This window comes from Pollicipes pollicipes, unplaced genomic scaffold (assembly GCF_011947565.3).
Source record: "Pollicipes pollicipes isolate AB1234 unplaced genomic scaffold, Ppol_2.1 Scaffold_4740;HRSCAF=5597_pilon_pilon_pilon, whole genome shotgun sequence".
Taxonomy (NCBI): domain Eukaryota; kingdom Metazoa; phylum Arthropoda; class Thecostraca; order Pollicipedomorpha; family Pollicipedidae; genus Pollicipes; species Pollicipes pollicipes.
Window position 1 is genome coordinate 31,853,526 of NW_023596545.1, and position 15,172 is coordinate 31,868,697.

The 15,172-nt window shown below is 52.3% G+C and overlaps 1 protein-coding gene across 1 annotated transcript; it reads right to left on the reverse strand.

The window, feature by feature from the left end:
• Positions 1-68: 68 nt before the first annotated feature.
• Positions 69-5,027, reverse strand: LOC119098507 (uncharacterized). Its single transcript, XM_037221454.1, has 3 exons — positions 4,512-5,027; positions 3,616-3,799; positions 69-3,293 (listed from the first exon to the last, which is right to left on the reverse strand). The coding sequence occupies exons 1-3, from the start codon at positions 4,518-4,520 to the stop codon at positions 2,761-2,763; spliced, it is 726 nt and encodes a 241-aa protein (XP_037077349.1). The 5' UTR covers positions 4,521-5,027; the 3' UTR covers positions 69-2,760.
• Positions 5,028-15,172: the final 10,145 nt, after the last annotated feature.

Genomic DNA, 15,172 nt, shown 5'->3' on the forward strand with positions numbered 1-15,172 from the left:
AGATTATTGCCGTAGCTCTCCATCCTGCTCTATCACACCGAAGAGGACAACATTCGAGATTCGACGTACAAAACTATGTATATAACTGAACTGTTGGATACCTTGCTTGTCAGCTGCTCCGCAATATTCTTTCACCGTCATAAAGCTCTTCCCGGATTGTAGAAATGCACGGATTACACATTGATCAACGGATTTGACCCCGCTGGACATGACAGGTCTGGAAAAGCACCAAAACAGGATCGGATTCAAGGCAGTGCAAACCGAAACGCCTTGAAAAGAATCGAAAACAAATGACGATCAGTCATTTGATCAATGACGATCAAAGACGATCAGTCTTTTAATGTCGAGTTGCCCTAACAGTGCAGCGTCGTCGTTAGCCAAATGGAACCCAGTGACTCGAAATATATTATCGTTTTGGAATCATTTAAAATCGGATGAGAAGAGGGAAGCCGTGCGCGTGTGATAGCCCCAGGGCAGACACACGAGACTACACCAGATCATGGAGCCCATCTGCAGGCAGAATTATGGCTACTTGCTTAATATGACGTTCATGGACGTGCTATGGAAAAGCAGGTTATTTGAAGTCATGTTACTGAAAGGCGGGAAGGTGCTTTATACGTTTAGAAAAAGTATTGCTACCATATTCGTGTTTTGCATGAGCATTCGATACGTATATGCAAAGGCACATGCCGATATAACCTGTGGCCGGGAAAAATACGGCACAGCTTGAAACAATTTCCGTTCGGACGGAGTTTAAAATTGTGCACGTTTGAAAGTCCTAGTGGACAGCTTTCAAATGACACTCGAATAGCGAGCCCTTCCACCGGTGATCTTTTGGCCATTGATCTGACGTGACAGACACTGGGCATGTTATTGAAAGGCGAGAGATCGCCCTTGATCGGGTGCGCCCGAACAGGTAGTAGATGGGTCCCCCGACAAGAGCTGTTGTTGTTATTTGGACTTCAAGGCACGTCGACGGCCGTGGTCATTTTACGCCCACTTGGGTACTTTTTATTTGAATCGAGGCCACCGACAAGAGCGAAGTGCCCTACATTCAAACAGAACGTACCCCATACGCAATGTGTATGGCCACGAATGGTCACGTATGCCCAAGCAGTTTAACAGATAGGGCCCCCGACAACAGCGTAAGGCGTTCCAGGGATATTCAAAGTGCCACAAAACCCATTGCGGAGGACACCCGAACGATCGAATGTGCCCGGATAGGTTACCAGACGTGGCCCCGACGAGAGCGGAGGACCCTCCGCAAGTAACAGGAAATTGGAACGGCCCTAGACCGAGTCGAAGGGCCTATGAGGATATGGCAGGTGTGTCGGTTGGTTAACCGAGACCAATGTGAGGTGTCCCTGAGCAACTGACAGCATTTCGGCCGGTCGACATATGAGCCCCCGGCTATCGGGTACACCTTGTGAACCCTTTGCGAGAATGAGACGAACCCGTGGAGGGCCCGTGGTCGGCGAGAGTGCCCCGGCATGTTAGCGGATAGGGCCCTGACAACAGCTTAGGGCTAGAGTGTTCAACATTTGTGTAGGATTTTGAGCCGAAACAGCCATCTTGAAGATCATTCGGTGTAGTTCACATTCCTGCTCCTTTTAATACCTAAAGCTCTCTAGTTTCTGAGCTACACACCGCGAAGATGTGCAGGCTATTTTGTGCGAACTACTTTGATGTCACCTAGGCATCCGTGGCGAAATTATAACGTCATTCATATCCTGTAATTACATTGGCCATGCAGCGATCAAGGAGAAACAAATTAGAAGCGTCTAGTCGTTCGTATCTGGCGTTCGTGGGCGCGGCTTCCAGATACCGTCAGGTGGCTCTCAGTCGTCAAGCCGTCAAGTGGCTCTCAATCAATGTTATGCAAGGTACGATGACGCAATCAAACAATGACGTATTGGGGAGCATATCCACTAAATAGAGAAATTGCGTGATCTAGAGCAGTCTTTTCCACTCGGAAGTGAGCCAATTGTTATAAGCTAGCTTGTTTCATCATATGTGGTGCCTGCTTCAATATCTTCATATGCGGGATATTATCTTTAATCAGCGAATAACTTTTTTGTCTGCTCGCGGCCCATATCTTTTGCTTGCGACTGTTCGCGGTCGTCTGGAGGCCCAAGGACGTCTAATTTTGCTGCGTTTTGTAAACAAAAAAACTGTGTCTGTTCGGCCCGCTATGGGCCTCTCCGGAGCATAAGGGGAGGGCCATTGCCACGTGCTTCCCTCTCCTCGCCCTCTGGATCCACTCCTTCCATACAGATATATGGCTCAAGTATGTTATCACCAGTGAGTGCTCACCCCGGCTTTACGAGGGTTCTCCTTGCTACACTCATGCTGACCGCATGCTTGACGCGTAGTCTGGCTAGCACCTTCCCCGCCGAGGAACAAAGAACTGTCTGGTAGATATATATTTGAATAAGCGATAAATTGCGTTAATAAAGCGATAATCCAGATATCGTGCGAAAGATGCTGTAGCGTGGCTACTGATATTTGCAAATATATCACTAAACAAATCAAAATACCCATGGGAGACTAACCTTGCTCACTAGCCGTGCTAACCAGGAAGTTGAAAGGAGATTAAGTAAAAAGACAGTGAGGCCCAACACCGGAAACCACAACAAATGCTGGTAAGCCAAAAACCATCAAACTTGACGTGGCGCCCGCTGATGACCTTCGCGGCTGCCTGTAGAAATCACTGCTCCCTGCGGTGACTGCTCGCATCGAGACTGGGACGTGGCCAGCCGGCTAGTTGTCGCTAGACAGCAGCAGGATCTCTTCGTTCACGTCCACCACGTTCTGGATGAAGACGCGGTCGCTGAGCACGTCCACCACCTCCTGCAACAGCCGCTCCCACTGCGGCAGCGGCACCATCAGCTGTCGGCCCGTCTCCTGCAGCGCCTGTTGCTGCGGCTCGCTGAGCCGGCCAGCAGCCAGCACCGCCAGCGGCAGCCGCATCTTCTGCCTCTGGCCGGACGCCGTGTGCCAGAACACGGTGATGGCGGCGTCCTCCGGCTGCCGCAGAGGGAAGTACAGCCCGCTGAGCAGCCGGCCGTCCTCCGCGCGCCGGATCAGCGAGCGCAGCGTGTGGAAGATGTTGCGGTATTCCGCGAAGGCGTATGGGTTCTCGAAGCGGCCGGCCACGAAGATGCAGCTGCGCTTGATGGAGGTAATGCCGGTCGGCGACGTCTTGCGCGCTGTGTTGATGACAAACTTGTTGTTACGCGAGAGCTGGTACTCGTAGGTCAGGTGGCCCGACAGGCTGTCCATGACGAAGGGACCTGCAAGGAGGAGGGACTTAATCGGCAGGGTAGCGCCTGTCACGCCTCTCTCGACATGATGCAACCACCACCCGTCTATTTGCTTCCCTCAGACGTCATCGATTTCGATACATCGATAAACCGCCCTCGCCATTCACTTGTAATTTATTAAAATGCCTAAGTACCAGCAAAGCTCCATTACATTCGTCACCTAAGCTGTTGGCGTTAACCACAACAAAACAGGCCGTTCGTTTTTCAACACCAAACCCTTGTCCAGCTTCCACGACGCTCTTCGCCGCACCTGCCGCCGTCATGCCCCAGCAGACGGGGCCCGACAGCTCACCGGTGTGTGGTGCCAGGCCGTCGGCCATCACGACCACGACGCGCGGCACGTGACAGCCCGAGTCGAGCAGCAGCACGCCGCGCCGGCCGGCCAGGCGCAGCTGGCAGGCCACCAGGCAGTGGTCGTTCTCGTTCCTGTCAGGCGGGCGGCCGTGCGACACGTACTCGTCTGCGTCGCCCACGTCCTGCCGGAGACACCGCAGCCGGTCAGCGCGTCGGTGGTTAGGGGGTACGCTGGCGGAGGGGTCAGGCCTCCGCAGCAGGGGTCGTCCGCTGTCGTGTGGGGGCGGATGGTCGTATAAATCGGTTTCCGGGAAGCTCATTGCTGGGAGCTTCCCGGAACCGTGCACGAGGGTCAAATTAGCGGCATTCGAAGTTGGCGTGAGCTCGCGTGCAACTAGCTCCGAAACGAGCGGGTTTCCAGACTTTAAAAGGGCACGACTGTGAATTGCAGCAAATGATCTTGAAAATGGTCATCTTGCTTCAAATTCCGCACAAATATGTACGTGCTATGCAAGTAGCCTGTGAATGACGAGCCAGCCATAAAAGGTGCAAGCCTACTGATGTGCAGCGCATTAGTATGACACTTCTTTCCAGGGAGACGTAATTATCGATGCACAGGTTTAGGAATGTGAACGTGGGAAAAGAGGAATGACTTCGACAGTTTGTCCACCACAAAACGCACGCATTCAAGTCACATGCCCAAACATCTTTCGTTCCTTATCGTCGGGAATATACCTCGTAGGTTTTTAGGTCCACCATGAACCACGGCATGAAACATCGGCTGTGACGCACAAAACCTACGCGACGGCAGCTCCGACCCAAAAATATCGTCGGCACCATGGCAGAAGGCAAGAACGCAGCTAAAGGCCCTCTGCTGGCAAGTCGACCACTCACCTCTTCCATGGAGGCCAGGTAGAAGTGGGAGGCGACCGTGTCACTGCGCGCCGCCACTCGGCGCAGCAGGTCCGTGGAGAGGCCGACGCAGGTCAGGTGGTCTTCGGTTGGCAGCACGGCGAACCGACGCCGCCACGCGTCGAACGTGCCCGCCGCGCCGGCCGTTGCCCAGCTGCGGTGTGCTCGGTGGAAGCACAGGAACACGTTCAGGCAGTCGTAGCTGTGGCGCGCCAGGTTGGCGGCCAGCAGCTGGTCCAGCTCGCTGGTGAAGGCAGCCAGCGAGGCGGCGCTGCCGAACGAGACGGGCGGCGGCGGCGGCGACCAGACGGGCGCCGGCAGCGGCCAGTCGGCCGGCCATCCAGCCGACTTGGGCCCCGAGCTCGACTCGGTGTCGCTGCGCAGACAACGGCGCTTCGTGAGTGACGCGCCCAAGGCGGAGAGGCGGGGGCAGCTCGGATATTTGGAAACACGGGATTTGGAAGAGGGAAGGACATACAATTTAGTTCCGTTCAAGGCCGGTCAGAATCAGTCAGAATCACATCATCGTAGGTTCTTAGAATCGAGTTTCTAAATTGACCACAATCCTGGCATTTGATTTTTGCGAGCCCACAGTTCATCACGTGTCTGAGATTTCAAGAATCTTTTTAGGAAGCGATCCACTTTGCTCTGAAATGCCCGCATCCAAGCGCAAGTGTTGCCCACCATATTTGTTTCAATGACCGTCATTCCAACACCCAGGCTCCAACACCGCCAGCACACGCACGCCGTCCGTCACGCCACCCACCGCGTCACGGGCTGGCGGCGGCTGCGGCTCGCGGCTCACCTGTCATCCTCGGACGACGCCGAAAAGTAGTCGGAGTCCGGCCAGAGTGGAACCGGCCCGTCCCGAGTCCCCTCAGGGACGTCGGTGGGTTCACAATGCCCCGAAGAGAGTCAGCTGGGCCACTCGATGCCCCAGCGGCCCGGGTGGGCCGCCGAGGCCAGCGCCTCCGTCTCCTCCGACCCCCACCACCGCCCAGCCACCGCGCCGTCCCAGTCCTCCGGCCATGCTATGCTGTCGGCGGGTTTATGACGCTCTGCAAACGAAACAGTGGGGTCATAGTGATTTGACGACTGAATTTCTAACGCATTACTACGAATGACTAACTTTAATGGCATAATTTCTACCGCAAATACTTCGCTGCGAAGAGGCTTTTACGCGACAAAACTTCTAATATCAAAACTTCTAAGCGACATTCCATTAGATGCAAGAAATTATAAGGCACACACTTCTACGAGACAAAACCTCTAATGCAATAACTGCTACGCGACATGCGACAAAACTTCTGACGCAAAAACTGCCACACGACATAACTTGCACTACAAAGACTTCAAACGCACAAATTTCTAAATTTACGCACTCAAAACTTCCAAAGCAAAGCCTTCTATACATCTCTTCCAATGCAAGAGCTTGCAACGCATAGAGCGGACATTTTGAGAGATTTGTGGACAAAGAACCGCTGCTCCCTGCATTCACTTACGACAATCACGAGCAACAAAGGAATCTTTTCGCGTCGGCCAAAAATCCGGCCACGGTTTCCTGCCAGAACCGTGCTGTACCGGAGAGCCACTGTCAAAGCTGACCTCGATTTCAAACGGCGACGTAGGAAACGGATGACCTCGCTTTAAATTGGGTGCGTGACGTCACTGAACGGTGTCTTTCCACTCCTATCGCAATTCATTGAAGTCCAGCCCCTTGAGGTGGCAAGGAGGGTCTAACCAAATACCACCGTCTAAAACTCGACCATACAACCGCAGACGCGCAACGCCAGAACAAGACCGCGAACCGGATAAAACCAGTTGGTCGTTCTGGTGCATTAACAAGGCCACCACGTACCGCCCGGCGTTGCGAGCTATTACGCCTCACACACGCCTGTGGACCGGGCTGGCGCCGAGCCAAGAACTCACTGCGGCTTACTTACGTGGCATAGATAGCATCGGTTGCTATTGGGTTTTAAGGGCGCGTCAGCTGCATAGGCTTTTTGCGCCAGATAGCATCGCAGCTGAACTCTTTGTTTAGAACGCGGTAAGAGACTTATTTGGCGGCGGTGCCCTCTTACCAGGCCGAAAATTGACAAGCGTCCACACGTACCGTTAGCTCGGTCCAGGATGTTTCTGTCCAAATTTCCACTCCTAATAATGCCACTACGAACACCGAAGCGAGATCGGTCGAGTTGAGCGAAACGTGTCAACGTTCCGGCACCAGCTGTAAGCGTGCAATATTTACGACAAAGGGGTGATGTCATCCGGTGATGCAATCACTGCAGCGACCTCGTTCCCGCAACCACGCTGATGCGCAACATGGGGTATCTGCCCGACCACAAGACCGTTTCAGATCTTATCATCCAACACCATAACAGGAGTGTGTTTCCTTTTCAGCTAAGTGGTCTCGAGGCAGGGATCGCTGTCAAGGGGGAGGGGCGCCCACCCTGCAGCCCGGACTTCTGTATAGCTGTCTCCCGACGGAAAGTTAAAACCGGCGTGATACCCTATCACCGAGCCCCCCCCCCCCCCCCGCTATCACTTTCTGTTAAGAAAATCCTAGCTACGCCCCTGACTCCGTACCTTATTTTAAGCAAAACTGTAGACTCCCGCGAGGAGCGCGCTTTTGAGCATCTTGAAACAGGCTCTAGCACTTATTTTCAAAAGCTACATCCTGTGCTCCAGCGCATACCTTTTCAAGCTTATGGTACTACACACGTGCACAAGGATATTTTCACATAGTGGCGCAAAGGAACAAGGGCTTTGCCCCTACTTAACAACTCATGCACACGCATTAATTGTGGAAAAACTATTCATCCCCAAATTTAAGATTCTACTTTATTGGCCAATTTCACGGTGAAACATTTTGAGCTACGCCCGCTGCCCTTTTTCAAAAAATTTACACATACACCCGCATTTTCATGCCCGCAGCGTCGCAGGCCGCAATGGCGTATCAGCCGCACTCCCTAACCCCGGCCGACGGCCTGTACTCACCCATGCAAGATCTCGAATCCACTGAGCGCGCTCGGCGCCGGTCGATGGCTGCTGTGGCGTGACGCATGCGCGGGCGGTCCGCGTTTGTGCTGCGGCCCGCGGCGTCGGCTGCCCAGATATACGGCCGGCGACCGGGCCGCAGGCGCGTCCGTCTGACGTCAGGATGACGTCACGCCTCCGGCGAGCGTCGTCGGGATCCGGCCGCCGCGGTCGGGCTGGCCGGCCGCATCCCACGAACGCTGCGCGTCGCGCGGCGTATTCGGCGTCGTGCTCCACCAGGGCCAACTGAGTGTGAGTGCCGTCCGATGCGAGCGAGGGAGGAGGGGGCCGGCGGGCTCGGCGAACGAGGGCCGACAGCAAATATGGCCGGTCGGGCACTCAGCAGCAGCGTGGCCTTGGGAAGGCAGCTGTTGCCTTGCAGTTGTTTGCAGAGCGTATAGATAAGGCAATAGTTATAGCCTTGTTCTACGGAAAAAATAGTAGAATGGAGATATAGATGCGTTGATATTTCGGCAACATACCTTTGTTGTAACAATAGCAGAAGTGAATTGGAATGGCGATACACTTGACCAAGCCCGCCCAAAAATACACCACAGGCGTGTTACAAACCTTGGTCGCTTACGGACTACGCGCTGGGACAGAGTCATCAGCAGATCCGATCGGCCAAATAGAACCAAATAATCATGTCCGGTTTTCGGAGCTGAGATATGGCGGAGCAATAGCAGTGGAGATCGTAGGGAAGGTTGTCAAAGTACTTGTCGCTCACGATTTAGTTGACAAACTGAAACTAGGTGGGGCGGAGAGAGGTAACAGCTACAATCCGACCGTGAGAATCAGGAATCCAAACTACAGCTTGAGTAAGTCGTGACATCTTGTCTGTTCACAGTCCTGTAAAAAATATTTCAGCGATAGAACTGCGGTTTTGGGGGCAGCCGGCACAGTGCTGTGCAGATTTTGACATGGGACCTGGGACCTTGCACGCCGTGGCCATGTGCATTTCAAAAAACAAGGTTTTCCTTTCTGCTTGTTAAAACGTACAACACAAGGCTTCATTACGGTGATTTTCTATACCTTGCCTAGGTCACGCTGTCCCCAACCAGTGCGTCGTATATCCAGGCCATTGCTGAAGCTGGATCGTTAGTCTGAAGGGTTCCAACCTTCGCAACGGTGGTTCGCAAATCCAACACAAGATGAAAAACCGTCTGCGCTTATTTGTAACAGCGACATCACCATTATCAGGATGTTTATCGGCCGCTCAGATCGGTGCAAAAGTGCAATGAAGGGAAATTGAAGCCCCCTATCCGAGACGAAACAACCGGCTATCAACCGCCGTCGTGTGGTCAAGGCGAAGGATGATAGTCGGTCATTTCGTGACAGGTCAAGAACGGTAAAAGCGCGCGCGAGCAGCCGCCGCCGCCATGACAGGTTGAGAGCGCTAAAAGCGCGAAAGCCGACACTCGCTTCCACTGGGAGACAACATCCGCACAAAGCACACGGCCATCTCCGGCGCTGTAGCCAGGCTCAGTGGTCCTGGCCGCTTTGGCTGGTCGGTCAGACGCCATACGCCCTCTGTTCTGCTGGCATGTAGAGCGGCGGGAGCCGTTGCTGACGACTGGATGCCGACGTGGGGACGTTCCTTCTGCGGCCCGGAACAGCGCCACGCAACATAGACTGCTGGCTTGCTGTGTTCGACGTGCTCCGGTGGCCAAGAATGGGTCGGCGCCTTTTGACCACACAGCCCAGCCCGGACCAGTCCTGATCCGGTGCTCCAAGCACCGGATGAAGTCATCTAAATGGTGCTGCGCGCTGGCGACTGTCTCTGTTTCTGTTCCACCCGGCGCCACAGCATCGCTGGACGCTGAGTTTGTGTCGACAGGACCGGTAGTGACCGCGCACCGCCACGTTCCGTCAACAGCAGGCAAGAGCAGTCGGCGGTCCTGTGGCACTGATGGACCAGCGTCAGCCGATTATTTCACAGCGAGAGACGCGGTGCATCCGGCCGGCCAGTCTAGGCCACCTATGGAAAACGAGCTATATTACAACGCAGTTCCCCGTCTCTGGCGCCGGGCCTCAGATCAAACGCCACTGGGGGGGGGGGGGGGGGGGAGGGGGCAACCAGATCCCCTCACATGCGGTGGGCAAGGGCATGCCTAGAGATGGCGGCGGTGGATAGCGACAAATGCATGGGTCGGGTCAAGCAATACGACCAGCTTAGCTCTTTGTTGAGGGAAAAAGTCTTACGGCGACTGTCAAATGAGGCCGAATCAATTAGTTCTTCCAAAGAAAATTGAAGGATCACATGTCTAGCCATAGGTAATAGGCAGATATAAGATTCAAAGCAAGCATATATATTCCTGATAGATAGTTGAGTACCAGCATTTTGAGCATGCACCATGCTTGCGTATATCACCGTGGTATTCGCGTACAAACTTACGGGCTCCATGTACCTTAGATATACCGGAAAAATTCACCTGCATGACATGATAGACGCATGTAAAATATTCGTGTAGACCAAAGCTCGTATGAAAAAGTTCGTATGTTTAGCACGCGCTCTGATGGGGCAATTTGGCCCCCCGAATGTCTTTTCGAAATAACATTAGAACGCCAATATCCAGCCGTGCCAAAGCTCGGTATGTCTCTAGGTCATTCAATATTCAATCTCTTGATTTAAAACGACGCAAGTTGTTAAGTGCATTTGTGAGGAGCATTATTCATAATAAGACAGTAGGAATAGCCTCATTGCTCGGGGAAAACCCCCAAAAATCTGTCATCGTTTCGATAAAGCCATGCTGCCGAAATATCAGCGCATCTATGTTTCCATTTTCCTGGTTTCTCTCCGAGGAATGAGGCTATTACCACTGTCTTATCTATTCGAGCTTTTGACATAAAACTGACATCTGTCATTGTACGGTCGCTGACTTATGACAGGTCAAAGTCAGGCCATGTCTGTCAGAGAAGGCAATTCTAAGGGAGTTGCTCGACGTGATGCAAGATCGTCATGTTGCACAAAATTAAGTCGGCTTTGAGATTGTTTCTAAGACAATTAGTCTATTATAATTCAGATTGCGACTAATTGCATTGTTCCTTTGTCAGGTTTGGCAGTCAGGTCACAAATAAAACCAAGCCGCTTTAGTACTGGATAATTTACTACATTGGGTGGTTTTGGCGCTCATTTCGAATTTCTGGATCACGGCGACTCGACTGTTTCTTACTTTGACGTCATCAAGGTCAGGGAGATCACTGCCCTAATATGAAGTCTATGCAAGTTTTGTTTTCAGGAGCGTACTTCTAAGGACGGTACTTGACGCCGATGGTAAATTTAAATATCAAGATAATACCGAAGTTTTGAGTCACATTTATCTTCAAAATGTCACTGACCTGATAGTAACGGCGATATTTTGCTTCCCAGTGGTATCTAGAGTGAGGCTGGTGCGGGGGGAAATCCGAAGCCACTTCATACACAACTCTGTAGTTTCACCTGGTTTGGCCGTATTTCACTCAAATGTCTAGCTGAACCAAGCTCAAAATTGGATAGAAGCAAAGTTACTTAGATCCCCATCTGCCCTGTTGCTTTGGTGTTTCTAGCTCTCTTACTTTTGAGATTTTAGGAGGTTCAAATTGCCCAAGTCTCACCCTATCCGAGCGTATAGCCTTCAACCTGTCACGCGGGTTCGCGTTTAAGTGCGTACGCAGTTGTTCGTAAGCGACTGCACGTGCGCAAGTGTTCGCAACGTTTGAAGTTTGTGTGAGGAAAGACCTACTAAAAACACGCGAGAAATAATCATGTAGCAGCAAGTTTTATAGATAATGCTCCTGAGGGAGTGTTTCGTGGCAAATCGACCATTCGAGCATCAAAATGTGTTCCGTCAGCTCTCAGATATCGTTGAAATATCGTCTCCGCACGATAATCTAAGGTGTAGAATTCTACTGTTGAGTTCCTTGCTATATCTGGTGTACAAAATGATAGCTTTGGGCAATTCTGGACCGGGCACAAGCAGGGTTTTTATCGAAGAGGGTGCAGTGTCGCACTTTTATCTCTCCCCCCCCCCCCTCTCTCTCTATCTCTCTCTCTCTCTCTCTCTCTCTCTCTCTCCTCTCTCTCTCTCTCTATCAGGAAGGATGTTGTATTGTAAACGCGATCCATACCGGGCGTCACGCGAATCGCGTTATTGCGCACGAGACTCGAGGTTTGGCCCGGTAGTCCGCCAAGCGGTTGACCCGTCCGCGGCCTTGGACTGCGTCAGCTGCGTCAGCTGCGCTAGTGGCGCAGTGGCGCGCCCAGCAGGCGTCAGCTGCGTCAGTGGCGCGCCCAGCAGGCGTCAGCTGCGTCAGCTGCGCCAGTGGCGCAGTGGCGCGCCCAGCAGGCGTCAGCTGCGTCAGTGGCGCAGTGGCGTGCCCAGCAGGCGTCAGCTGCGTCAGTGGCGCAGTGGCGCGCCCAGCAGGCGTCAGGCCGGGCTGTCGACAGGGACGTGATCAGGGTGGGGAATAAAGCGGAAATACAACCAATACGATGACTGGCCCGCGGCGCATACATTTTTCCAGTTCTTCGACGATTTTAGTTTTTCCATCCCAGTGTCATTCTTCAATACTTTCATTGGTCCGGGCTTATTTGTTGGCTGCCGTAGGACGCCAAATTTTATATCGTGAACAGTTAAGCTGGTATAATTTGACATGACCCATGGCCATCAATAGCCATCACTCCGAGATGGGACACCAAGGATGGTGGTATACACTCCAATTTGCGATACACATCTGCGCACAATCTTTTGTGTATATACTTTGTCAAACAAACTTTGACCCTGGGTAACATTTGCGTATGAACTTTGCGGACTTGCACCCTACATCCATGTACGAACTTTTGCCGACGAATCTTTGTTGTGAGAAATTTACGTCTGACAAATTTTCTTTAGGAAAAGTTTGCGAATAAACACAGAGTGCGAAGTTTTCCGAACGGACTTAAGCGCAAACGAACATTTTCGTTATGGATGTAATCCTGACGAGCATATTAACATCTATATACCACCAGGTATATGCGTAATTTTTCCGTCACGAGTTTTTGTCGTCACGAGCCTCATAACCACGGTCCTTTTCCCGTTGAACGTCAAACATGTGGTCTTCATCCTGGGGACAAAGTTCAAACGCACTTCCTCTTTACGTACCTTTGTTCGCAGCCCATTTTCCCCATCCGCACTAATGCTCTAAAACTCGGTGAGACTACGCCTTACAGCTGCAGATGCACCACCGTCGACCAAACAGGTGGCGCCACGGTCGCCACGCCCCGGAAGACGTCCGCGGAAGGCTGCATGATGCTGCGACGCACGTCCATCGCGGCTGGAGTAGATTCGTTGCGTAGTCACTTGCCCGGCTTAGCTGCCGGAGAGCACGCTGCGCCTCTTTTCACTTGACGGCAGCGAACAAAACATAGCGGAAGGCACCCTTAGCATAAACGCACTTCGGGGTACCGCTCGTGTCGTGGTTAAGGCGCACGGCTGGCACACATGGGGTGCGGAGCTCGCCTGTGCTGGCCCATGGGCCCACGCCAGGACCGGAGCGGCCGTTGGCTTTGCCAGCTCTGATAAGGCTGGTCAGTGCGCTGGTTCCAGCGGGTCGGTCGTTGTGCCAAAGGCTTTGGTGGGACTGCCGCTGTGATGGCTCTGGTGCGTCTGATGCTGGCTGTCGGAAGGTTTGATCTAATCTTCCTAGTCTGAACCTCTCCCCTCTTAAGGTTTTGTGCCCCTCACCAAAGGACGTGTTGTGCTAAATATAATTGGAACCACTTCCAATGGCTTTAACACCGAAACAGCGCACTAATAGGTCGCGTCCGCTCTTGTCTTGAGGATCAGATGGTGCCATTAATAGCCCAGATTACCAAGAAAAGGGGAATTGAAATAGCAGATGGTGGTGTTCCTGCTAGCGAGGGAAGAGGCATAGTGTGCATAATAAAATCTCAGCGCCAGGGAGAGGAATAAAAAACTTAAGGGCTTTTAAAGGGTCTAAATTTTACCAGATCGCGAGAATATTTCGCAAGAGTATTTTTATATCAAACCACACAATAGTAGGAGCCCATTTAAGTCAATGACCTCGAGGTTCCAAAAACAGGAACCACTAAATTCAACGATCGTGTTTTGCTTGCATGCATCGAATAAAATGCCTTAAGAACAAAAATCAAGAGCAGCGAAAAATATAAAATTTCGCGCTCCAGCGCGCTTTATTTCACAGAGGCCAATCCTGGAGTCTTAGACTGTAACGCAGCACTAAGCTGCCGTGCGGAACCGTCTCGATCCCGGCGCATGCTCTTGGGAGCCAACAGGTCGGAGGGGTGGAATGATTAATGGCCGGCCCCTTCGTTTGGCGATGTGGCAGTGAAGCTTGACTGGAATCGAAGTGAGCTTAAGAAGCTGCTATGCGGTCGGTTCTGCCGCATGTAAGGCAAGTGGGTGGCAGGCCAATATCGCCATTTGGCATTAATTCGGCAAAATACACGAAATAAAAAACGAAATAGCTGAGGCATGTAGTTTTTTGTTATTTTTATGATTAATTTCTAACCTTTCCATTGGATAAATATGTGAATCAGTGCATGCGCCTCGTGTTGCCTGCTGTGCGAGCCATAACAACACCATCCGATGATGAAACTCCGGGTCAACGTTATAATTTTACGGCCAAAGCTTAACGTGCAGCAACGCTTGGCACTGTTTGTCAGGCCCTGTGGGTAGGGTCCTGTGAGGTCACCTGACCTTTCCCGCATCCGCCGCTGCCGGCCGCAGTCCAGCCAGTCAGGGCCACGTGATGAGCGCGTTAAGCGACACGAGCCCCCCCCCCCCCCCACCCCCATCCCCCGTCCTCCCTACTACCAGCAGGTGAATCGCAATTCAGGCGCTGTGATCGAGCTTTTGAGACAAACTATGAAAAAGAAGGGAAGGGAAATATCAAACGGTTTTCGCGCAGGCATTTTATGTGTTGATATTTATTTTTCCTGTTTCACAAATGATCAAGCTTGCCCACAAGAATGCTAGCCGATGTTCCCCCTTCCCTTCCATAGGTCGTCCCCTGTAGCCCACTGGTGAAAAGAGGGTTCGAGTCGCTTTATTCGCTCATTATGTGGCTCTGGCTAGCATGGACTGCGATGGAGTCGTGTTTTGTCAAGTTTTGCGTACGAAGGATATGACACCTGGCATTTTCTGACCTATCTGGCATTTTCCTTGTCTGCTGCTCGATGATGTCTTTCGAAGGAGCTCGCTGGGCAATGGCCGAGGCTTCTACTAGTGTAAAAACTATTTTTGAGGGTGCGTTTGTCTATCCCGTTTTGCGGTAGCACCATGTGAGTTCGGGGTCGCTGAACGGTAAAATTTGGACACGACGTGCGGACGCACGAGGCGGTTTTCCGCAGATCGCGAGCAGCTGCGGCTGCGCCATGGTTCGGGCGTGCCACGTGGCGTTTCAGACCCATTGGTTTTACACTGGCGGCCGGAAAATGTGACCGGCGGCAAAGTCGACAGACATCCGCTGGAAACCGCGGCTGCATTTCGGTCACCAGAAGTCGGAGCAATATTAAATTGGCATATGTCGGTAAAGAAATAAAAATGAAATCGCGTGGTGCCAGATGTGTAGTCGTACGTGCCACGTCTCACGTCCACAAAAGCGGCCAG